At 40.2% G+C, this 26,755-nt stretch overlaps 1 protein-coding gene across 1 annotated transcript in view; it reads right to left on the minus strand.

The window, feature by feature from the left end:
• Window positions 1–26,755, minus strand: part of Adamtsl1 (ADAMTS like 1) — a 344,581-nt gene that overhangs the window by 27,798 nt on the left and 290,028 nt on the right. Inside the window, exons 22-23 of the mRNA XM_077108065.1 lie at window positions 25,334–25,513; window positions 21,059–21,193 (exon numbers count right to left, since the gene is read on the minus strand). Coding sequence (XP_076964180.1) covers window positions 21,059–21,193; window positions 25,334–25,513 — 315 coding nt within the window. The remainder of the gene's footprint in view (window positions 1–21,058; window positions 21,194–25,333; window positions 25,514–26,755) is intronic.

The following is a 26,755-nucleotide window of genomic DNA, read 5'->3' on the forward strand; positions in this document are numbered from 1 at the left end:
AAATTAAAAGTTCTTCAAAATGAAGTTTAATTGGCCAACTCTAATTGTTTGAATAAGCAATACTCAAACAGTTGTCCAATGGTATCTGTGGAGAACTCATTCCAGGACCTCCTGAAGACAGAAAGCTGTGATTCTCAGACCCTTACAACGATAGGGTAACTGCACATAACCCTCCTGTATACTTTAAATCCTCTTTAGATTACTTATATATTCAATACGATGTAAATGCTATTTTAAATAGTTGTTATACTGTATTGTTTGGAGAATAATGACAAGGAAAAAAAGCCTATACAAGTTTGGTATACATAAACTCCTCCACCACCCCAGAATTTTTGATCCACAGTTAGCGAAATCTTCGGATATAGAATCCATGAATATAGAGGAAAAGTATATTTTAAGAGATCCAAAAATATAATTTTATAATAAAATTTTATGTAGAACATATCAGGCCCTCAGGAAAAAAAAAAGTTCTGCAAAAATCACTTAACAAAATCTTTGTTTTACTTCACTTTTCCACAACTTAACATTTTATGATGCCTTTTTTCTCTGCAGTTGTACCATTTTAGGAATGATGTCAGTGTGCTTAGCAGGAACTCTTCATCAAAATCTCGTGGTGCTCTGAATATCCCTGAGAACTGATAAGCCAGTCTCTGAACCGTGGCATTGAGCAAGGATCCGAGAGGGCAGGAAAGTTCATTAAGGTGGAGAAGAACAGGATTACAAGGAAAGGAATTAGGGGGGACATACAGTCTCTTTACTGTGCATGTAGGAATGCCATGGTCATTTTCTTCTGGGCCTAAATTCTCTGGGCTCAGGAAGCTGGCAGGACAACAGACACATGGACTTGAACTGGTTTATCTCTCTTGATACCACTTCAAAGAGGCACACATTATGCACAATGGTCCCTGCCAGGTTCCAGGAGGGCCATGAATGGATTTTTGGTCTTATCTCCTTGGCAACAAAATGTACAGGGAGCTCATTATTTCTGAGTAGCACTGCCAACAGAGAAATGAAGAATTCCATAATCATAATGGATTTTCACATGAAAAGATTCTTGATAGAACGATGCTTGTAGAGTTAAACTTGTCTTTCTACATTCCTTTCAGAGATAAGGTATTAAAGGCGAGGAATGAAAGAGTTTGACCTCTTAAGCAGATATAGACAATTACTAGTTCATATTTCACAAATAAGAGAACAGAACAATTATAATTATCATCACTCTGTGCCTTTGGCCTAACCTACCTCTGGCCTGATCTACTTTTTAAGATGTGTTTTGACAGGCGAGAGTGGGTGGGGAACAGCAAAGAATTAGAAAAAAACTCTTTTACTGTATAGCTTTTCAGAGAATGAAAGTCCTTTTCTGTTTTCATGAATGTTACCCACAACCCTCATGTAGCGATGGGCTGGCAAAATGTCTCTCCCAGAATAAAACATGAAAAAAAAAAAAAAGTCATTGCAGTGTATTTCTTGCTGGGGTTTAATGATGCCAAAATGTGATTCTGGCTCATTCTCTCTGGTCTTCTTTCTACCAGCACATGGTGGGTGTTTCTCGAGCCTCCAGCTCTGCTTCTGAGGCTCTGTGCAGCAGGAGATTCCATCTGTAAACTCTGAGGGTCAAGGTATCTTGGCACAGGGTAGATGTGTGAGAGATATTTGTGAAGTTGATCTAGATCTCCAATCTCAATTTTATTCATTTATCCTTGATTAGTGAATACACAAATACATATACTTTGTTCAAAATTTGAAAGATACCAAACGGGAATGTTGTGAAAATTCTTTCTCATACCACTTTACCTCAACTACCTGGTTCCTCTTCTTACAGGCAAAACAGTGTTATCAGTCTCCTATGTATCAGGAAGGCATTTTTGGGAGGAGAAAAAATTGGTGTCAACATACTTTATATACAATCAGAGATATGAAAAATTGTGCTGTATATGTGTAATAAAAATTGTAACGCATTCCATTGTCATTAAAAAAAATCAATAAAAAAGATATTTTGTTGCCAAGGAGATAAGACCAAAAGTATTTAAACTGATGCCCCAAGGAAAACCACACCTTCCTTTTTTTAAAAAAAAATTTACTTTCAAGGGCAAATCACAATTAAATATTTCGGCTGCCTTTTAATTTTGGGGGCCTTATGGTCTAAGAAAGCTTCTGGATCCCCAGGTTAGAATATCAATGACAATATCCATGAACAACATGGAGAGGAGGTTAAGCTGGGTGTATGGTGGGCATGATTTCAAAATTCTTGTTCAGAAGACAAAAAGCAGAAGCTGTGTAGTGCTTCTTTTGCTTCATAAAAGGTAGAATAAACTATAGCTAATCATGGCAGGAGATGAAATTCACTAGGTTTCTATAATTAGGCAAAGTCAATGTTCTCAAATTTAAACAAAACATTGCAAGATATAGCACATGTAAAAGTGGAAGACAGCACACCCCTGGCAGTGGTAATAGGTAACTGACTGGAGACAATATCTTGCTAAGTTTTGATTATTTGTACACACACAAAAAGTAAATCCATGCATTTGGAATCTATAGAGCAAGTGTTGGACTTAGAACAGGAACTTGTCCCTTTGCTCTATGTTCATCCTATTCTCTCAAGGAGGGTATCTAATTCCCAACTAGGTCCCTCTCTTGGTCTGTCTAAACCCCACATGTTCTTCCTAGTGCTGCGTAGTCCCATTTCCCCAGGAAATATACTCAGATGCCTCAAGGTCCCTGAATTTTATGAGCAACACTCTCCAGGACAGTCATCACGCCTCCATCCCAAGGACCCTTAAAAGGTAGCATAACCTGTATTCTAGTGTGTCGCAAAGAATAAGTAGTAAACTCGTCTTAGCTAGAAGGGATGGATTCATAAGTGGTCCAGAATTTCCCTGACAGTTTTGCCTTTTTCTTAGAGACCTAGAATGGCCATTCTTTCTTCTAGCTCTAGCAATAAGGCAGCCACTGAGTTTTAGAGAGTGCTTTAGAGTTTATTAAATGTTCTGTATGCTTAATCTTATTTGATTCTCAAATTAGTCCTGAGAGGCAGGTTACCATCCCATTTTACTAATGGGAAAGGAAGACCATAAAGGTTAGAGTTTGACCGTAGAACTATGCCAAAGTTCATGCTCATTTCACCTTTTCATTCAGTAGAGGACAAAAAAAAAAAAATCACTTCTCTTAATTAAGTTATCCAAGATAGGTTGACACTGTCAAAGGGAACTTATCTAGAAAATAAGTTAAATAACAAATAATTTTAAAAAAAGAATAGCATGAAATGGATAAGTTAATGAAAAGGCAGACTGAGTTAGACCTCAATCTTCCCATCTTCTTTATCCCTGATTTCAGGACCTGGCCCCCAAGTATAATAAGTTTCCTCTACTTCAAAAAGAGAAGGGCTAGGGCAAGAGCGTGTGCTGCCAGAATAATAGTGATTCACATTAACTGACATGCACTGTGTGCAAAGGTACCATTCGAACAGTTTTAATATAGTATCACATTTATTACTTTTAAAAACTCTGGAGTTAATGCCGTCATTACTTCCATTTTGTCTTGAAAGTAGACAGAACTTGCACAACTTGCCCAAGGTCATGCAACTGTTAGGAAGTGGCAGAGCCAGGCATGCTGGCACCAGAGCCTGCTCCTGATCATGAGGCAAGGCAAGACCTAGGACATGTGTGATGGATCCCAACAGATAGCACTGGGGTTAGGTGGATAGGTGGGAAAAGAGGAGAGAACTGAACTTTGGTCTTTAATTACACAGCTATGGCAGTGGTAGGTGGCAGAAACTGTAGGCAGTAGGGTCTAGTTGGAGGAGCTAGGTAAGTGGGGGTGTGACCCCAAAGGGTCTATCTTGTCCCCAATCCCTTCCTCACATGTTCTCATTCTCTGCTTCCTGGCTGCCATAAAGTGTCTATTCAGTACACTCTTTATTTCCCTTCCTACCTTACTTACACTGATTTCTCACCATTCCTTCTCTGTTGATCTTTTCCCTCTAAAAAAGAAATTCCTTGATGTCTGGGCAACACTTGTGTAAGTACATTTCTGTTCTTACCCAGAACCTGCCATAGAATGAACCGTCCCATCAGGCTCTGCTTTCCTAAATGCCTTCTTAATGAGTAATTTATATGTGTAGTGACAATCAGGGTCTGATCCTATAGATGATGAAGAAGAACTTGTGGTAGATCACAGTGAAGAGGAGAAGGGACTTCCTAGATTCTGGATCAGAAAGTAAGAGATACAGGCAAAAATTAACATAGATTAGCATTGTTATGGTTGGGATTTGGAATGTCCTCCAAAGGCTTTGTTGAAGGCTTGGTTCCCAATGAAGGAATGTTCAGAGGTGGAGCTCTTAGGAAGTGATTGGATCAGGAGGCCTTCACCATAGCAATGAATTAATTCACTAATGGGTTTCATGCCCACAGTGGTAGGTGGCAGAAACTGTAGGCAGTGGGGTCTAGCTGGAAAAAGTAGTTAACTGGGGGTGTGTCCCCAAAGGGTATATCTTGTCCCCAACCCCTTCCTCATATGTTCTCATTCTGTTTCCTGATTGCCATAAAGTGAGCCAACTTTCTTTTGCTTTGCCTTTCCACCATGATGTTCTGCCTTGCCTCAGGCCCAAAGCAATGAAGCCAGCTGACCATGGACTGAAATGTCTGAGACTGTGAGGCCAAAGAAATCTTTCCTCCTCCTTTAAATTGTTAATGTCAGATATTTTGGTTACAGCAATGAAAAGCTATCACAAGCATCCACTTAATATTAAGCACAAGTTAGTCACCCTGCATGTGGCCTCTCATTGAACCCTCACCATAATAAATTCTGTGAGAGGGATGTTATTCATAAATGAGGAACCAGACACTGAGGATTAATAGATGGTGTTCTACTTGAGGCACCCTGTCCTCTACTCTCCAAAGTTGCCTGGGAACAGAGGCAAGAGGGTCTGTCTTTCCTTTTGCTGATCACAGAAAGGGCTTGGGCCATAATCCTGCCTTCTCTTCTACCATCTGTCTCTGGGCTCTGGGACCACTGTAAAACTGCCACTCCAGCACTACACAGAAACAAGGGGGGCACAGAACGAGAGCAGATATTTCCAAGAGCCATTTCAGGATTGAGGAAGGATTTATTAGGGAAAGTGTAGAGTTCCCCATTTTCCCACCGATGGACTTTCAATACCTGTCTATTTCAGGGACATGAAACTTATTCACGTCATTCCTGTTAGTGGTAGTAGGGAGGGCACATGGGCCTGGGAATTGTGTCTTGGTGCCAGGAAAGGGCAGGGGCAAGTGTGAGTGAGTTTTCTCAAGGTCCCCATTTCCTGACTATCTGGAGTCTTAAAATAAGCCCATGCCTGGAAGCTGGCTATGGCTTGGAACAGTGGTTAGGCAGGGAGATTTACTGCCTTACTCTCTCAGTCCAACTATTTTAAGTGTCACTTATGCTCTGGTGTCTTTTTATATTTATGGATGTACACTCCAGTCCAAAGAACTGCTGTACTTCTTCCTGTGGCTTCCTCATAAATGCCCTCCAAAATACTGATATAGTTTTATACTGTATGTGCTATAGGCTTCCTGCAGTCCCTATGGGGTCTCTGTTCTCCACTTTGGATTTTAATTTTCTTTTTTTTTTTTTTTAAGACAAAAGTACATAAACATGTGCCATGAACAACCACAAAATGCTGACCTTTCTTCTTAATAGCAAAGCATATTCTCTTTGTGGGCAAAGCTTTAGGAAATCAAAAGCACTTTCCTTATGACATAAAACCTCAGCCTCCCAGTATAAATGAGGAAACAGATGCCAACTCGTGTCCCTTTGGAAGGGTCAGAATAAATACCTTCTTCCTTTCCCTCTCCTCATCACGGATGCTGGTCCTCCCCTCACGGTTGCCTTGCCCTTCCTCTGCATCATTTTCCTTGCCACCTCTGGGCTGGGTCCCCATTGTGGATTAATTTTTACCTAACCTTTGACCATCAGGACTTGCTGTTCCCACAGCTATCTTTGGAGAGGAAGTGGTGATGATCTTAGTCTTCTAAAGGACCATGATGAAAATTGGCTTCTCCAAAAATATAGCTTGAGGACTCACTGACTGTCACTGTGGGCATTTCCTCCTAACTGGATTCAGGAAGTGCGTGCTCCAGTTCATACTGGGAGGATCAGGAAGTGTGCTTTTGTGGGGTGAGGGTGGAGGTGTGTGGGACAGATGATAAAGCTGCAATTACAATAGAAATGAGAGATGGAAATAACCCAAAAGGACTCCTAAGTCAAGGTCCTGCTACCAACTCCTGTTTCAAAAAAAAACTTGAGAATAATTATGCAGCCTCTTCTTTCCCAGGACCTAGAATCTAGCTGGGAGATATGACACAGATAAGAATATCTCCAATAACTCAAGGAGGGCTAAGTTAAGTGTCACCGTGACCTAGAGCAGGGTTTTGACCAACTATGGCCTGAGGACCCTGGTTCTCTAAATGAAGTTTCATTAGAACACAACCACATGCATTTACTTACTGTCTGTAATTGGCAGAGTTGAGTGGCTGCAACAGAGGCTTTATGGCACAAAATGCCCCAAATATTTGCTATCTGGTCCTTTAGAGAAAAAGTTTGACCAAGCCTGGTTTAGGGCAAGTGCTTCAGGAAGTCAGTGGAGGGTGACCACTCCAGGCTGGAGTACTCCAAGAAAGCTTTACGGACTCCTTGAAAACCTGTAGGATTTAGCTAGGGAGGATGGGGAGAGGACACGATTCTAGGCAAGGAAGTCAAAGAAGGCTGAAGGCCCTGGCAAAGACTAGGGAGGAGTTTGGCATGGGGAGACAGGAATGGGATGATGGATGGATGTAGAGGGCAGGTCTGAAGCACCAGCTTTGAAAGCCAAGCCAAAATATTTTAAATGATAAGGCATACCACTTTTCCATTCCACATGATTAGTAGGTGATGGAGAAGTGACTTTTAAAGTCCACTCAAACCTTGAGAATCAATTTCTAAAAGTGCCGAAGTTTAGCTCCATACCCAGGGATTTTGATTAATTGGTCTCAATTGGAATTTTTTTTTCTAACAAGCTTCCCAGGTGGCTCTATTATCCAATTGGGATCCTGTTGCTAGAAGAAGGAAATGGCCAGACACGTGCCTGCAGAAGCTCAGGGCCAGGTAGACGTAGCAGGTGCCCAACACATGTGAGTCAAATTAAATCAGCAATATTGGCTTGTACCAGAGCCAGCCTGATAAGCCTCTGTTTTACTAGAGTCAGCTATATAGCATTCGGTTGGCCACATGGTTTCCAATAAAAGAAATCACTTCTGCCTGCCTTTGGCTAATCCTGGAAAAGCTCATGATGCTCAGTGCAATATTGAGTCTGTTTATATATTTGGGCATTTATAGATTTCTCTCTATTGTTTTAATGTGACCGTTTACAAGGCCTTACACAATTTGCCCTCTGCCTTGTTACCTCTGTAGTCTCCCCACCCCCAATGCCCCCTTGTCCTCTTTCTGGGACTTCACTACAACCACACTGGCCTCTTTGTGGTTCCTGGGACACACTAGTCCTATCCTACCTGTACCTAGGACGCTCTTCACTTCTCTTCCTGCAGGCACATCCAAGTGAGCTCTCAATAACTCTCTTTGCATCTTTGATCAAGGATTATGTCTCAGGGACTTCTCCCCTGACCATCTAATTTTAGTCTACAATCTCCTTCCACAGACATCATGCATCCCTGTTATCTTCTTTATTGTTCTTCATAGCATTTACTACCTTCTAACATGGGATCCTCTTTTCTTCTTTGTTTATTTTCTATTTCTCCTACTGTGATTAGGTTCTAAAAAAAGGGGGATTTATTTTATTTTATTTAAAAAAATTTTTATTATTAGTTGTTCAAAACATTACAAAGCTCTTGACAAATCATATTTCATACATTTGATTCAAGCAGATTATGAACTCCCGAAAAGGGGGATTTTTGACTGCTTTATTCCCTACTGCTTTCAATGGTGTGCAGAACAATGCTGTCCAGACCTCCATAAGGAGTGTCAGTCAGTGCTTGGAATGCTCTGACTTGTCCTTTGAGATTGAGCTTGAGCAATTCCTCTGTTAAACCCTCTGTACTTCTCCCTTCACCAAAGGCAGCTCCCCTTCTTCCTCTGCAACTCTCTCTGGAGCTTTTCTCACACTTATTGACTTTTCTGATTCTCCTGCTACTTCTGAGCACCAGTCTGGGGAAGGTCTCTAGCATCCAGGAGAAGCTGAGCAGGGGTGTGTCAGGGAGTGAGCTGGAATTTAGCAGCAGAAGCTGTAGAAGAATGATTCATTGCCCCATAACTCCCCTTCCTGCAGGTGCATACCTGAGCAGCTCTCGTTTCCTATGACACTTGGCTTGAGCAGTGTGCGATGTGTCATTCATTGCACATAGGTGGTCCATGAGAAAAGCCTAAAAAACGTGGATGCTTTTGAGAATCTGTTGGTTCTGAGGTTAATAATATTTCCCCTCTCATGTGAACTGTGTACCAAGTCCTGTTGATGTTACTTCTGATGTATCCCTGAATCCATCCACTTCTTTCCATTTTCTCCCCCACTCTCCTCTCAGCCATGGTTATCTCTGACCTGGAATACTGTGACAACTGCCCAAACAGTGTGCTCCATCTAGTGTCTTCTCCTACAAACCAGCCAGAATAAGCTTTTAAAAACACAAAACAGACAATGTCTTTCTCCTGCCTTTAAAACATTCAAAGACTTCCCAGTGTACTTGGAATAAAAAGCAACTCTTATGAGATGCAGACTGCCTGCAATTTGCTCCCAGGTCCCTCTTCAGCCTCACCTAAAGTTAGTGCCCCTCGGTTCTCTCTGAATGGTCCTCCCTTGTATATGTTTTCCTGCTGCAGAACCCCTGCGGCTTCCTCCACCTGGAGTGCTTCTAACTTCTTTCATCTGGTTTACTTCTACTCATTTTCCAATCTTGCTCAAATATTTCTTCCTCAGAGAAAGCTTGGCTAAAGCTCAGACAATAGGCTCTGTCCTGTCACATGCCTTCAGAGCACCTAGCTAGAAAGTTCTTCCCTTTTCTATCATCTCACCAGACAATGTGCCTCCACTATAATCAAACTACACAAGGAAAAGTTCATTCATCAGTTTTGTTCTTTACTGTATCTTCAGTATCAAGAATGGTGCCTGGTGCATGGTAAATAAATGCTCCATGCACTTTTCTTGAATGAATGAGGGCTGGGTTTGTGTTTCTTATTAACTGGGTATCCCTGACCCTAGTCCAGTGACTGGCACATAGTAGATAAATATTTGTTGAACACATAAATGGACCAATCCTTGAGATATTGCCTTGTCAGGCCCTTCATTAGGAATTCTAATACAGAATATTAATATTAGTTGAACTGTTTTCTAATACACTCAGGGGTCTATGTGTGAACACTGGTAGCTCCACCTTTAGACTCCAGACCTGAGTCTTGTATTTTCCAGCCCTAGTTCCCTCACCAGTGTGACATTATCTGTAGGAATGTCCTAGTCTTAACTTCAGTGTTTTTAATATTTTAGCATGGGATTTGGATCTACAAGAGATTATTGCTCTTAGCAGATTCAGATAGCTTCTGCAGTTCTCAGCAGAGAATAAACAGAGAAGAACTGTGCAAGAGCCCATCCCTACTGGGCAGAACAGAAACAGCACTGCCTGAGCGCAGTGTGGGCCTTGGCCTCGATGCCTGGTCTCATGAGCTGGGAAAGCCTTTGGGAAGTGGATCAGCTGTACTGAGTTAAGGCCCTGCATTTGATGGGCTGGCTGCCCTGGGAAGCACGCAGTGTAGCCAAGAGGCTGTCTTGTGTGTCTGTGCCCCGTGCCAGGCACCATAGCTTCTTTCAAGGAAATGTTCTACTCTGAAAATTCAGATTTGAATGACTACTTGACTCTCCCTGCTCTTGGTTAATCACACAGCATGAGAAAAGATTGGTGCCATTTGGCTCTGGGGCTTGGTGACATATCTCCAAGCAGCGATGTGTACCTGCACTGGGGAGTAGGAACTTGCTCACTCACTGCTATGATATGGATGTAAGGTACCCCCCAAAAGCTCATGTGTGAGACAATGCAAGAACATTCAGAGGTGAAATGAACGGGTTATGAGAGCTGTAACCTAACCAGTGGATTACCTGGGTGGGTAACTCTAGGCTGGTAGGGTGTGGCTGGAGGAGGTGGGTCACAGGGCATGCCTTTGGGGTATTGTTTCCCTGGTGAGCAGCTTTCTCTGCTTCCTGATCGCCATGTCTCCAGCTGCTTTCCTTCAACATGCCCTTCTGCCATGGTGTTCCGCCTCACTTAGGCCTAGAACAATGAAGTCACCCTTCTATGGATTGAGATCTCTGGAATAGTGACTGCCAAATAAACTTTTCCTTCTTCAAAATTGTTCTTGCTAGGTATTCTGGTCACAGCAACAACAACAAAAATGAACTAAAACACTAAAAAAGGAGAGTGTGTCATGAAAGAGAGGGGGGCAGCCCAACCCTATGTGGATATTCTATAGGAGATTCTTACTTAGGTTTAAGATCTAAATAAGATATGCTGAAAAAAGTACTGAATTGCATTTCCTTCCTTCCTCCCCCCCCCCTCCCTTCCTTCCTTTTTTATTTTTTGGTACTGGGAATTGAATCCAGGGGTACTTAACCACTGAAACATATCCACAGCCCTTTTTGTATTTTATTTAGAGTCAGGGTCTCACTGAGTTACTTAGGGTCTTGCTAAGTTGCTGAGACTGGCTTTGAATTCACAATCCTCCTGCCCCATCCTCCTGAATGGCTGGGATTACAGGTGTGTGCCACCATACCTAGCTGAATTGCTTTTTTTTTAAAGCCACACGTAATTATGTATTTTGTTGCTGGAGCCACTTGAGGCCATCTAATTCTAATAAAAATTTAGGGCCTTTAGCATATGGGCTTTCTTTATTTCCTGACCTTCCTGAGGATAATCTCTAATCTTGCAGGGTTTTTTTTTTTTTTTTTTTTGGTCTTTCCAGGTCTTTGACCTCACGGAGACTGCCTAACTCAATGATACAGTGGAAAGAATATGACCCTTGGAAACAGGATGTGTGATCACCACTGTAATACCTCAGCATCCTTTCTAAAAATAAGGTGGAGTGATTATATCATGGGGTGGCAAACATTTTTCTGTGTAGGGCCAGACAGAAAATGTATTAGGCTTGTGGTCATAGAATCTGTGGCAAATACTTAACTCTATCCTTGGTGTGCAAGCAACTGTAGACAAGACATAAGTGACTGAATAGGTGTGGTTGTATTAGCAAAACCATTTGTTTATTAAAAACAAGTGGTTTTTATAAATCTACATAGGATCCTCCTTGACTATTCAGCTGAATTGAGATCAGTGTGTGTATTTAAAACTACCTGAGGCAGGGTAAAAAAATTACCCTAAAGAATTAATTGGTAGGTCACATAGCATGAGAAAAGGTTGTGTTGGCTGAATGTCACCAGTGCCCGTTACTCATACAGTGTAGGATACAGTTTCCGTTGCCACCAGTCAGACTGGAAAACCTCATGATTCCTAGAACATTGAGTAGAATGTGGTTTTGGTGTAAGGTCACAAATATATAAATGAATAGACAAGTTGATATTCTACAAAGGGAACTCATAGGAGGAAGGATAATCCTTTCAACAATGGTTACACAGAAGTTGGCTATCCACATGCTTATAAACAAACTTCAAAATATACTTCTCACCGTACACAAAAATAACTCAAAATAAATCATAGACTTGATTATAAAACCTAAAACTACAAAACTTCTAGAAGAAAATGTGGAAGAAAATTTTTGAGACCTTGGGTTAGACAAAGATTCCTTAAATACAACAAAAGAATAATCAACAACAGAAAAAAAATAATAACCAGAACTTCACCAAAATAAAAATCTCTACCTTTGAAAGACACTGTTAAGAGAATGAAAAGACAGTCACTGCCTGGGGCAAAATATCTGAGAATCAGGCATCTGATAAAAGAGTGGTATTCAAAATACACAATGGACCCTTAAAGTCCAATAATAGGCAAACAACCTAATTTAAAAGAAACCAGGTTATAACAAATTAGAACATAAAAATTAAAATAAATAAATAAATAAAAGAAACCAGGCAAAGTACTATGAAACAGACATTTCACTCAAGAAATTAAGGTGGTAAAGAAGCGCACGAAAAAATGTTCAACATCATTAGTTAGGAAAATATGATTTAAAACCATGACAAGTCATACATGGAGTAGAAAGTCTAAGACTAAAAAGACCAACTAGAGCAAGCTGTGGTGAAGATGTGGACAATCTAGAATTTCATATACTGGTGGTGGCAATGCCAAGTAATGTAACCACATTGTAAGACAGTATGGCTGTTTATTAAAATGTTGATCATAAACCTGCCATCTAATTCAGCCATGTTACTCCTATGTGTTTAATCAAGAGAAATGAAATGTTTTTAATCAAGTGAAGATCAGCATGTGAATTTTTATAGCAGCTTTATCTGTAATAATTAGAAGCTAGAAGTAACCATCCTGTTCCTCAACTGGTGAATGATTAAAAAACCATAGTAGTTCTATAAAATGGAACATTAGTCAACAATAAAATGAAATGTTCCATTGATATATTTTATAATATGGATGAGTCTCAAAATAATTATCCTGACTGAAAGAAGTCACATTCCCAATAGTCTGGTTCCTTTCTAGAAACACTCTGGAAAATGCAATCTACTTAATACTGATAGGAAGCAGATCAGTGGTTGGCTGGGTAGAAGTGGTGGGTGAGAGTGTCAGGAACCAATTATGAAGGGGTCTGAGGTAACTTTTGGGGAGAATAAATATGTTCATTATGTTGATTGTGGTGATGGTTTAACAAGTATGTACCAATATAAAAACAAAACTTTAAATATGTCTTATTTATTTCATGTCAAATATCAAATTGTCAGATGTAGTTAAACATGTAAATATGTATTTATATCTTATAAATCAACAAAAAGATAAAAATCTATTAAAAATGAACAAAAGGTCTGAATGAGCAATTTATAAATGAATATATATGATTATTAAACAGTAAAAACTCAAATCATTTAAAATCACAAAAAAGAAATACTACAGAAATACAGAAGATAATTAGAAATTATTTTGAAAACTTGTACTCAAAATAGAGAATATCAAAGGCATTTTCAAATTTCTAGAGTTATATGATTTGCCCAAATTGAATCAGGATTATATACATAATTTAAACAGATCAATTTCAAGCAATGAAATAGAAGATGCCATCAGAAGCCTACCAACCAAGAAAAGCCCAGACCAGATGGATATACAGCTGAGTTCTATAAGACCTATAAAGAAGGACTAATACCTATACTCTTTAAATTATTTTGTGAAATAAAAAAGAGGGAGCACTTCCAAATCATTCTGTGAGACCAATATCACCCTGATTCCAAAACCAGGCAAAGATACATCAAAGAAAGAAAACTTAAGACCAATATCTCTAATGAACATAGATGCAAAAATTCTCAATAAAATTCTGGCAAATTGAATACAAAAACATACCAAAAAGGTAATGCACCACAATCAAGAGGGGTTCATCCCAGGAATGCAAGGTTGGTTCAACATACAGAAATCAATAAATGTAATTCATCATATCAATAGACTTAAAGATAAGAATCTATGATCATCTCAATAGACTCAGAAAAAGCATTTGACAAAATACAGTACCCATTCATGTTCAAAACATTAGAAAAACTAGGGATAGGAACATATCTCAACATCATAAAAGCTATATATGCTAAGCCCCAGGCCAACGTCTTTCTAAATGGAGAAAAATTGAAAGCATTCCATCTAAAAACTGGAATAAGACAGGGATGGCCTCTTTCACCACTTCTATTTAACACAGTTCTTGAAACACTGGCCAGAGCAATTAGACAGACAAAAGAAATTAAAGGGACATGGATAGGTAAAGAAAAACTCAAATCAGCATTATTTGCTGATGATATGATATGATTGTATACCTAGAAAAAAATTCCACCAGAAAATTTATAGAACTAGTAAAAAATTCAGCAAAATAGCAGGATACAAAATCAACACTCATAAATCAAAGGCATTTCTATATATCAGTGACAAATCCTCTGAAAGGGAAATGAGGAAAACTACCCCATTTACAATAGCCTCAAAAAAAAAAAAAAAAAAAGAAAAGAAAAAGAAAAAAGAAAAGAAAATACTTGGATATCAACCAAACAAAAGAGGTGAAAGACCTGTACCATGAAAAATATAGAACACTAAAGAAAGACATTAAGGAGGACCTTAGAAGACGGAAAGATCTCACTTGTTCTTGGCAGAATTAATATTGTCAAAATGATCATACTACCAAAAGCACTATATAGATTTAGTACAATTCTGATCAAAATCCCAATGATATTCCTCATCGAAATAGAAAAGGCAGTCATGAAATTCATCTGGAAAAATAAGAGACCCAGAATAGCTAAAGCAATCCTTAGCAAGAAGAGTGAAGCAGGTACCATCATTATATCAGACCTTAAACTATACTATAGAGCAATAGTAACAAAACCAGCATGGTATTGGCACCAAAATAGACTGGTAGACCAATGGTATAGAATAGAGGACACAGAGACTAACCCACAACATTACAATTATCTTATATTAGACAAAGGCACCAAAAACAAACATTGGAGAAAAGATAGCCTCTTCAACAAATGGTGCTGGGAAAACTGGAAATCCATATGCAACAAAATGAAATTAAATCCCTATCTCTCACCATGCACAAAACTCAACTCAAAATGGACCAAGACCTTGGAATTAAACCAGAGACACTATACCTATTAGAAGAAAAAGTAGGCCCCAATCTCCATCATATCATCTCCCCAACTTCCTTAATAAGACTCCTATAGTGCAAGAATTAAAATTAAGAATCAATAAATGAGATGGATTCAAACTCAAAAGCTTCTTTTCAGCAAAAGAAACAATCAGTGAAGTGAATAGAGAGCCTCCAGAATGGGAACAAATTTTTAGTACTTGCTTATTAGATGGAGCACTAATCTCTAGGGTATATAAAGAACTCAAAAAATTAAACACCAAAAAATCCCAAATAGCCCAATCAATAATTGTGCCAAGGGACTGAACAGACACCTCTCAAAAGAAGATATACAATCAATCAATAAATATATGAAAAAAATGTTCAACATCTCTAGCAATTAGAGAAATGCAAATCAAAACTACTCTAAAATTTCATCTCACTCCAGTAATAATGGCAGCTATTAAGAATACAAACAACAATAAGTGTTGGCAAGGATGTGGGGAAAAAGGTACACTCATACACTGCTGGTGGAAATGCAAGTTGGTGCAGCCAATCTAGAAAGCAGTATGGAGATTCTTTGGAAAACTGGGAATGGAACCACCATTTGATCCAGCTATCCCACCCCTTGGTATATACCCAAAGGACTTAAAAACGGCATACTACAGGGACACAGCCACATCAATGTTTATAGCAGCACAATTCACAATAGCTAAACTGTAGAACCAACCTAGATGCCCTTCAGTAGATGAATGGATAAAAAAAAGTGGCATATGTACACAATGGAATATTACTCAGCAATAAAAGAGAATAAAATCATGGCATTTGCAGATAAATGGATGGTACTGGAGAAGACAATGCTAAGTGAAGTTAGCCAATCCCCAAAAAACAAATGCCCAATGTTTTCTCTGACATAAGGAGGCTGATTCACAGTGGGATTGGGAGGGGGAGCATGTAAAGATTAGATGAACTCTAGATAGGGCAAAGGGGAAGGAGGTGAAGGGAGGGGGCAAGGGGATTCAAAAAGATGGTGGAATGAGACGGACATCATTACCTTAAGTACATGTATGAAGACATGAATAGTGTGATATACTTTGTATACAATAAAGATCTGAAAAATGTGCTCTATGAGTGTAATATGAATTGTAAAGCATTCTGCTGTCATATATAATAAATTAGAATAAAAAGGAAATAAAAATAAAAATGTTTTTGTAACATTTTTCTATTATATTTTATACTATTGTGAATTCACCAGTTAAAATGCTACATGTAAAGACTCTTAGTCATATTTAGAGTTGATAACGTTTGGAGGAATGGGATCTCTCATACAGTTCTGGGGAGCATATAAGTGGATAAAACTTTATTGGAGCAGGGTGTAGTGGCAAATGCCTGTAATCCTAGTGACTTGAAAGACTGAGGTAGGAAGATGGCAAGTTCAAAGCCAGTCTCAGTAACTTAGTGAGGCCCTAAGCAACTTACCAAGAATCTGTCTCAAAGTGAAAAATGAAAAAGGTAGGGGATATGGCTCAGTGGTAAAGTACCCCTGGGTTCAATCCCCAGAACCAAAACAAACAAACCAACAGAAAAACTTTGTTGGATGGTAATTTGACAACATACAACAAACCCCAAAATTATACAAAGCATTTGATGCAGTAATCCTACTTCTGGGGATTGATCTTTAGTAAACAAGAATCACACCCGGACTTAGAAATAAGAATTTTTACCATATCTATTTTTAAAATACTAACAACAGATTGCAAACAACCAAAAAATCCAATTCTAGAGAACTGGTTGAATAAAACATGGTATCTCCTGCCAATGCAGCCATTAAATGTGAAACCATAGAAAAACATTAAGAGACATGGAAAGTTTTGCTATATTTCTGTAAGTGAAAAAATGTACAAGCAGTTTAGAGAGTACATTTCATTTTAGGTAAAAAAAAATATAAAATGTACATATTAATGTCTAGGAAAAAGGGATTTGCACTGCTTCTCTCAGGGTTAGTTAATTATAGATAATTTTCATTTTCTTCTTTTCACTTGTATTTTTAATCGTTGTACAATGAAGATGTATTGCTCTTATAATAAAAACTCTAATAATAAACTCATTTAAAAAATCGATGCTAATACCCTATAAATGAATACTATAAGAAATAATAGACTTAGATCTTGGTAGCCAAAACCAATATTTAACTGAAGGCTGAAAAAAGGTTCAGGAGCTTCAGGGAGGCCTGAGATGCTGCGCCTGTAAAAGTGGAGCCCTGGGCAGTGTTGGCTTAGGCCTTGACCACCAAAGGTGGTGGCATGGGCCTTGCTCTCCAGAGCAGCTGACAGTTTTGACCTCTGTTTGGGGGGGAAAAAAAGATGACTGTAAATAAGACCAAAAACAAAAAGCACCTCTCTTGCCTAGGAGAATGGATCTAGGGATCCAGTGAGGGCCACTCTGAGCGGCTAAGGCCCCACTGGGCATCTTCCACTTAAGCCTCATTTCCATTTTATGGTTATGGAGTCTGAGGCTCAGAAGGGTGCATGCCTGTGTTGCTTAGTCCAAAGACTTAAAGGGGAATCAAAGCCAGTGTGTCTGATAACTAAAGTAGCCATTTCTTGAATCAATTCACCTATTGGAATCTGAATATTCAAGTCTCAGTGAAGAAGAGTTAGCTCTGAGACTGGGCTTTAAAGACCCCCAAATCTCCTTTCTCCCCTTCCCCCCATGAAAGAGGAGAATCAAAGTCCATGAGTTGCCATCTCTGTGCCACAGAACCACTCAGAACCACGAATCTGTTACAGCTGGCTACCCTAGCACATGGGGGAAATACCTCCACCTGAATCTCACCGCTCACTGGCCTCAACAGAGTGAGCAAATGACTTTCATCCTGTATATGAACTGCCACCGGGCTTGGTGAGAATGTTAAAATGAATCCCAAGGCTCTACCTGACTGAGTAAAGAAGAGCATCATAATTAGGGATGCCTAGGCTGTGGGAGAGTGATTGACAGTATCTATGCCACATATTTCCACTTTGGTCTAGAATACCTGCTACCCTCAACGTCGGATTTCTTCATTCAATCTCCCCTACTCGGATTTCTTCATTCAATCTCCCCTACTGTTGATTATTCCTATGGAAAGTCAGATGCATTCTTGCACATTAGTTTCACTACATTGTTTTCTTATTTAAAAATCATCTCAACATCTGTCCCTATTTCCCACGGTAGTGAATCTACTTCTTTAGCCTACCAATCAAGGCCCTCCATAATCTGATGCCGCTTAGCTTATTATTTCTGTTTCTTAGCAACCCTGCATAAAACCACCTCTTGGGTCTCTATGACCTATTTCTTAGAGCACACACTCTGGTCTGAAAGGGTTACCTTTAGGAGCCAGGGATGGTTGCCTGTTTGACTGGGAATGACTGTGAAGCCAGACTCAAAGATAGGCAGTTAGTGTAGTTAGGTAAATCTCATTTGATATCGGGTCTAATAGAGAAAATGGAGTAGAATCTAATAAAGAAAATGGAATCTGATTTGAGTCTGGGAAAGCAGAAACTGCACCTGGGAGATTTAAATGTTAGGGTCTCCAAGGCCCTGGCCCATCCTAAAGAACTGTTAATGAAGCAACTCCCAGCAGGTGGGGAAGTGCTAGTCAATTCAGCCTAGGCTCCTTCCTGCCTGGATCACTCCTCTCCAACCCCATCAGCCCACCTGTTTCCCACCTTTTGGCCTTCCCACCTGCATCCCCTATCACATGCAACATAAAGAACTGGAATGTAGAAGGACAAAGAAAACCTTAAATATATAAGGGATGGGATTTTCTCATCCCATGGATTCCCTCTTTTGGATCCCCTTCGTCCTCCAGGAGAAGTCTGTTCTACCTGCTATCCTTCAATAAAGCCTCTTACTTTCTATTCTACACTTGTGTGGGCATGCTTCTCTGTTATACTTCAGCATTCAGGGAAGCAGGACTTGTCAAGGTAACAGCATTATCAACTGGACTAGCAGATCAGAATGAGTCACTATCTGGGAGCACAAGGAGGGGAGAGGGCATGAGGACTGCTGAGTGGACCAATCCAGCTGAGGTTCACTGGTATTGATGGCGTAGTTTCTATCCCCATTTAACTGCCTGTCCTCAGCCTTAAAGCAGTGCAGCCACACAGCTGTCCTTAGCCTTATAGCAGTGCAGCACCACGGTTGATTCTGAACAAATATTGGAAGGTATTTTGCACATTTTCATCTCAGGATGCATAGTATTTTTTTTTTTTTTTTAACCATGAATGCCATTTCACTTTCTTCCTGACTATTTCAATCTCATTCATCCTTAAGTGCTCAATTCCAAAACACCATAGAAACTCTGGTCTGTCTCAAATGACCTCCTTCTCTAAGTCCTGATATTTGACATCACTCTCCTCCCTAGTTTGCCTCCACAATCCCATGGAGGTCTCCCTGGTTCTGTAATAGTGTTGATGCAACACCGTCATTCACTGCTAAGAATCCATTTTTCCCAGGCAGTTACATTCAGGGACTTTATGGGTACTGACTCACTGTCTCATTCAGATGGAGCAGTCTGGATATGGACTATGATATTAAGGTGTCTTTTAAATGTTAAATTTAAATACCAGTCTTAGGTAACAAAGCACCATAAACTAGTAGTGGAATGCAGGAGCATAAAGCACAATAAATTCTTATTGCCCATGGCTAAAATGACACAAAATATTATTCCAGAATAAAGGAAAAAGAAAGTAAAGCTATCATGGAAAAATATGAGCAGGTTAACTTTTCCAGCATGTTGAATGGCACCTGAGTGACCCAAAAGAGTTATTCAACTTGAAACTAAACAGTTGCTGGTGACTGGGCTGCGATGAATAGTTATGATAATTTTTTATAGGGATGAGTCTAAAACTCATCACTAAAAAGAAATTCATAATGCACCACTTACTTTAGAATAAGTTTGTCATTTATAAGCCAAAGACACTATGCAATCTGAAACTTCTATGAATTTTGATCGTTGTGATATGGAAAAACTCAAGGCCAAGCTTTTCTAAGTTATGGGAAACAGAATATGGCTACTTGTTAACTGTATTTGGGTCTTATTTTTTTCTCCACATCAGAAACAGAGAAATCAAAAGTCTTTTCCATATGCTGATAAGCTATGAGGACTCTGCTAATTTCAGATGATAATGAAAAATTAAAGGTAACTCTCTTTGGGTTCTAATTCTCAACTCATGAGGTCCTTCTTTGGTCATGTTGATAAGTTATCACCAATACAACCAGAAAATCATTTGACTTTGTTATTTGTTAGTTCGTGGGTAGAAGAGTAGAGAAACTTTAAACTTTAAGCCAAGGGAACAATTCTAGTTACAATTTTCAACATTTGAGGTCACAGAGAGTTAGTGTGAAGATTTCCCACACTTTGCAGGCTTGTTGTTACTGTTTACTGTTTTTAAAGGTAGTTAAAAGCTTTTCTTTTTTTTTTTTTTAATCCCCATCTTAAGCAGTGTTATGTTTTGGGTTCATAGCACAATCAAGAGGAATGCACAGAGCTTTCCCATATTCTCCCCGCCCCTAACATTCATAGGCTCATTTCCCCCAACACTTTGTCGGAGAAAAGAAGTCCTTTCTCCACCTTGATTATTTCCAGAGGTCATGAGTGAAGGTTTCTTTGGCATTTCCATGCTTCTGGTGAGAGGACTCAGATGCTTTTGCACAATTCTCTGCTACCAGAGGACACCTGTCCTGTAGGCAACAATTTGGTGAAGATTCCCGATGCTAAAAGCAAGGGAGGTTTTGCCTTGAGGAATCCACCTGGGCTGATGTCAGACTGTGTTATAGAAGGCTGGCCCAAACAGACTCACGGGCTGTAGAAGGGTGCTGACATTGCAGCTTTGTCCTTGAGAGCTGATGATAGCTCTGTTTAGGCAGGAGGAAGCCATGGGGGTACTGGAGAATGGGAGAAGAGACAAAGGAGCAGTCCTTTACTGCTATACCTTTCTCAAAGTTCACTGAGTCAGCCTGATCAAGAGGCTCTGAGCTGTGGCGTCAGCCCAAGTTAACTCAGAAAGGAGCCATATTGGAGTCTAGACCAGCTGTAGGGTCCAGACTGAGCACGGCACTCACCTCATATGAAACCGCAGCCAAGTTTCCACTGGTGAGTCTGGATTCTGTAGGTAATTTAGCGATTTCCTGTTGGCCACCCCCCACTGCTGCCTCCTCCCACCTGCAAGTAGTCACCCATCCATAAATCCTGTCCAGCCCTGGATTTTTGCCCAGTGTTTCAGAGGGCTGGACTCACCAAGGACAGCGGAATTCCCAGGATCCAGGACCAGCTGTGTCCCCAGAGGAGATGTCAGCACTGAAGGCAGGTTCGGTCCAGTGGCTGAGAGCAAGGCCTTGATATCTTCCAACTGTGTGGGGACGTGGGGGGGATCTATAAGAAGACAGATGGTTGAAGCATACAGGCTGTATTAAGGGACAGAGAGAGGTGGCAGGCGTGTGTGTGTGTGTGTAAGGCAGAAATTACTATTATTATAATTATCATTTTTTTTTTTTTTGCAGTGCTGGGGTTCAAACCCAGGGTCTTGTGCAAGTTAGGCAACCACTCTACCACTGAACCACATTCCCAGCCCCAGGCATTACTAATATTGACTCTTAAAATCACTTTTACCTGGGAAGAGGTCTACTTATCAAGGCAAATCTGAATTTCAAACTTAATATTGGATGCCTAAAATAATGAGATAATAAAAACCAGGCACATTACCTTCAGGGGTTCCTTACTTTTTATCACATCACCATTGGGTCTGTATAACTTTGCAGATAAATTAAACCATATTATAAAGAGACATTTTTAAAAAGATAACTTTGGCATTCGCTATATGCCAAGTTGTGAGATAATAGTTTTCATCCCATTTTTCATTTAATTCTCATAACATCCTTTAGAGTGAGGCACTTTGTTATTGTCCCCTCACACAGAAATATGCCACAGGCGTTTCTTATTTAAAAGAACACTATGAAACACAAAAACACTATGAGTGGCTTTTTCTATGAAGAAAAATATCCAGTTGTGAAGTTAATTTGAGGTCTTGATTTTATGCCCACATGGAACCCAAATAAATAGGATAGGAGGAGATTTGCACTGGATGCCTTGTCATTCAAAATCTTAAGTGGAGTTAGGGCTAAAGTCATCAGAAGTCACAGATGACCTGAGCTAAAAGTGACAGAAATAGGAGACACAGTAGCTTATCATTTCCACTGGACAAATAAAAAGGCAAGCACTTATTGAACCTAGTGGTGGAATAATCCAGATTCTGCTGGAAAAGCAGCAGAATCCTTTTGCCCTTCTCCCTGTGTCTCTTGAAGCACTGCTGTGCCCACTTCCATGGCCAGTGGCCACTCTTTTCTTCAGAGCACTTGGTGGGGTAGAATGAGAAGCACAAGAATTGCTCTTGTAATTGATGGTCATTTCAACAGAAATGAGTGAGGTCCACACCATGCGTTAGGCACTTGTCTGAGATGGTAAATAAATAAGATTTACATTTTATTCCCTGATGGTGTCTGAGTCTACTTCAGAAACATCCCTCTGTCTTGCTGCCTCTGACTGCCAAAGACCATTATACGGAGAAAACAATGGTGAACCTGAGATTATTTATCCCTATATGAAATAGAACTCGGAAAACCCCTCGTCATTAGGTAGAGGGAAAACACCGTGCTTGGATTCAGGAATCCTCAGTTTGAGATACGGCTCTGTCATTCACTAACTTGGGAAGTCACTGAATCCTGCTGACCCTTGGTTTCCTCATCAATAAAAATGGGTTCCTTTCCAAGCTCTTTTTCTACTCTGGAATACCATGATTTTTGGAAGTAATGCTATCAGTTTACTCAAAGCTAGTCTCTTTTCCTCCCTTCATCCTTAATAGTCACTCTTGAAACTAAAGAAATCTTTGCTTATTTAGTAAAAGCAAAAAGGGGAGTTTATGTTCTATCGGCAAAAATAATCTGATCTCCTTGGGTCAAACGTCAGCCCCTCCTGATGGCTTCTACGGTATTACTTTTTTGGTGCATGTTCATTTTATTTTTCCAGGGAGACTAAATGCTTCAGGGGCAGAGGCCATCTCTTGCATTTCTCCTAAAGCTCTTCCAGAGTCCAGCGTACATGGACATAGAGGTAGCACTCTGAATATTCATCCAATGAATTAATTTATTCATCTAGATGAATAAATGCAAATTGGTGCAGCCAATGTAGAAAGCAGTATGGAGATTCATTTATTCACTAGACTCTATCTCATTATTTTGCATACTTTATGTTACAGATTAAGTCACAGAAATTGCCATCAGCTTTATACATAATACCCCCTTTAAAAAAATTAAGCCACATTTTTGTTGATTAAAAATTATGTCTTCTGTGTTTCTAATGTACCTATAAAAACTGACAACCTTTTATTAAGAAACCAAGACTTGGATCAAGAAAAGTCCTTATATTAGAGAAAACGTTCAGCATTTGTTTTTTGGGGATTGGCTAACTTTACTTAGCATTATCTTCTCCAGTGTCATCCATTTACCTGCAAATGCCATGATTTTATTCTCTTTTATTGCTGAGTAAAATCCCATTGTGTATGTATGCAACATTTTTTTAAAATCTATTCATTCACTGAAGGGCATCTAGGTTGGCTCCACAGTTTAGCTATTGTGACTTGTGCTGCTATAAACATTGATGTGGGTGTGTCCCTGTAGTATGCTGTTTTTAAGTCTTTTGGTTATAAACCGAGGAGAGGGATAGCTAGGTCATATGGTGGTTCCATTCCCAGATTTCCAAGAAATCTCCATACTGCTTTCCACATAGGCTGTTCCAATTTGCAGTTCCACCAGCAAAGTATGAGTGTACCTTTTTCCCCACATCCTCACCAACACTTATTATTGTTTGTCTTAAGGAGGCTGACTCATAGTGGAGTAGGGAGGGGGAGCATGGGAGGAATAGATGAATTCTAGGTAGGTCAGAGGGGTAGGAGGGAAAGGAAGGTGCAGGGGATTAGCAAGGATGGTGGAATGTGATAGGCATCATCATCCAAAATACATGTATGAAGACACGAATTGGTGTCAACATACTTTATATATACAACCAGAGATATGAAAAATTGTGCTGTATGCATGTAATAAGAATTTTAATGCATTCTGCTTTTATTTTTTTAAAAAAATCAATAAAAAAAGAAAAGTCCTGAAGTTAAGAGTTTTCATAGTGATTTTTCCCCATCACGTTGGATTAAAATGAGAAGACTTTGTGCCCTTCAAACACTATATTCATGGTCACACTGTATTAGGGTTGGGATGCAACAGGAACCAAGTAGGTGGCTCACAAATCACACACACCTCACTGGCAACACCACAGGAGCAGCCACCATCTTAGACTTTCATCTGTTAGCAGAAACAGCATGGAAGGGTTACTAGGGAGAGAAAACCATCAACAAGCACCATAACTCAGTGTGGGGCAATAGTCCCTGGCCTCTAGGCTCCACACTAGCAGCAGAGCTGGCTGAAACCCAGTGCAAAACAAATAACATCCTTCTTTCTCTCAGCCAATTTTCTGTGGCTTCCTATGAAGATTAGAGGTTTATGCAGCTACCAGTGACAAAAACCTCCATCTAAGGCATGAAATCTGAGTGGGCAGGGGATATAGAACCTGTGCTTTGCTTTATCATCAACTTTGGATACGAAAACAGAAGCCTAATTATTTTCCCCTAAGGAAGTGCATAAGGTATGTTTACGTATGTATGTGTGGCAAATAACTGTTTTTCATATTTTCCCCTTAGAATGGCAGCTTTCTCTTGGTGAGAAAACAAGCACAAATACTCCAATAATTTGTTTTTAAAGAGTAAGACCCCCCCAAAGCTTTTTCCATCTCTATTTTATTAACCCCCAGACTCAGTAGGAAGAACAGTAGATGGTCCCTAGTCTAGAGAACAAAAAAGCAAGATGGCGGAGCTCAGTGCTGAGCAACAGCAGCTGGTGGATGGTGCCCTAGCATTGTTCTTATTTTTAAATATCTATTTTATGCCAGGAACTGTGCTACACTCTTTAGTCAGGGGTTCCTCAGTTTGGGACATGCATGTGGAGGCTATGTGGCCTAGATTATGAACTTCCTGGAACTATGTGAAAAATCTTACATGCGAATATTTCTGTGGAGGGGATTCCATAGGTTTCATCTGGTTCTCTAGAAATCTTCAGCACAGGAGTTAAGACTAATTGCTTTACATCTGTTACCTTTTTTGACACTCCTGCTTCCCCTGCAATGTGGGCAGTCCTTGTTTGGTAGGCCTCCAGCAACTAAGACCAGCCAGGGGCAGGAGTTTGCTCAAGGCCACACAGTAAGTAAGAGGCAGAGCCAGGGTTCAAGCTCATGTTTGCCTGGCCCCTGGTCTGCCTGCTTTCTGTTGGAAAGCCTGAAGCTGGGGAGAAATGAAGAGATACTGAATTTGCCTTTTACATCCTTCATGGAATCAGGAAAACAAGGAGATGGAGGATGGGTTGGAGAGTTACCTCCTGTGTCCACCACGGCAGTGAGCTTTGAGGTTTTTACCTAGGATCAGGAGCTGGGTGTTCTCAGTCAGCTCTCCATGAACATTAGCTGCTCTGCAGGAGTACAGGCCCTGATCCAAGGAGGACACATTTGTGAGCAGCAAGGAGCCCTCGTGCAGATGGTGAGAGGAGCCCAGTTTGCTTTTATTCCTGAACCAAGTGACTTCAGCTTCAGGCACACCTAAGGGGGAAAAAAAAAATCCACTCCATTAGCCAAACATATTCAGGTGAATGCAGAGGCATTTACAGCCTCTTGGCTGGTCCTCCTGCGGCTACTCTGAGGAAGCATCTGCCTGGGCGTCTTCTGTATCTTTTGGCCAAACCAAATAACACCTTGGACCTATGAGTTGTCTCCAGATCTTTTGCCTTTTAAATCCTACACTGATGAGGCAGGAAGAGAGAGGCCAATTAAAAGAAGAGGAAACAGGCAGCTAGTAAAGGGCACTTGCTAAGGTGTCCAAATTATTTGGAAAAGACTTTTTAAAAATAAAAAACCCCAAATCTATATATCCATGAAAATGAAGGCTTTACAACTGCATGAGACAACAAATTATTAAGAAAAGCCACATATAAGAATATATATATTATGAATTCATTTCTGTAAGTAGAAGCCCCAAACTGGTAACATTAATCAATGTTGTGAGTAGTGAGGGTGGTGGTTCCCCTAAGGAAGTGGGATGGGTGCAGAGGGGTTGTGACTGAGAGAGGGGACGTGGGCTGGGCTACTGGAAATGCTTCTTGACCTGGCTGGATGGGCAGGGAGTGTTTACTTGGTATCTTTATGATATGTGTACTTTCTTATATAGATATGTTTAATAAAAAGTTAAAGGCTATAAAACATTAAAGTATATGTCTGAACTAGACAAATAAAAGCTGCTAGATCCTTATTAGAGCCGATACTCTGTGAACAAACCATGCTTGCATTTTTGGAAGCTGCTATAGTTTGGATCTTGTCTACTCTCCAAAGGGCAATGTATTAAAGGCTTGTCCCCAGAGTGGTCCTATTTAAGAAGTGAGGCTTAGGGGGAGGTCTGTAGTCACTGGAGGGGGACCTCAGCCCTCTCCTCATTCTTTTCTGTTTCCTGGTCATGAAGTGTATGGGTTTAGCTCTGCTGCATGCTCCCACCATGGTGTGCTGCCTTGCCATAGGTCCAGAGCAACAGGGCCAACCGATCATGGACTAGTACTTCCAGAACTGTGAGCTAAAATAACAATTTTTGTCTTCATAAGTTGATTACTGCAGATGCTTTGTTATAGTGACAGGGAGGTGACGAACACAGAAGCCTATATAGTCTCAGAATGAGAGAACAGAGATGGGGCACCAGTGGTACCACAGGGAACAGTCCAAAGGAGAGGTCTCTGCCCCCACCACAACCCATGTCTGTGGTCTGTGAGAGTTGGGAGCCTGTGCTGTTGTGGGATG

This window comes from Callospermophilus lateralis, chromosome 2 (genome assembly GCF_048772815.1).
Source record: "Callospermophilus lateralis isolate mCalLat2 chromosome 2, mCalLat2.hap1, whole genome shotgun sequence".
Lineage (NCBI taxonomy): Eukaryota > Metazoa > Chordata > Mammalia > Rodentia > Sciuridae > Callospermophilus > Callospermophilus lateralis.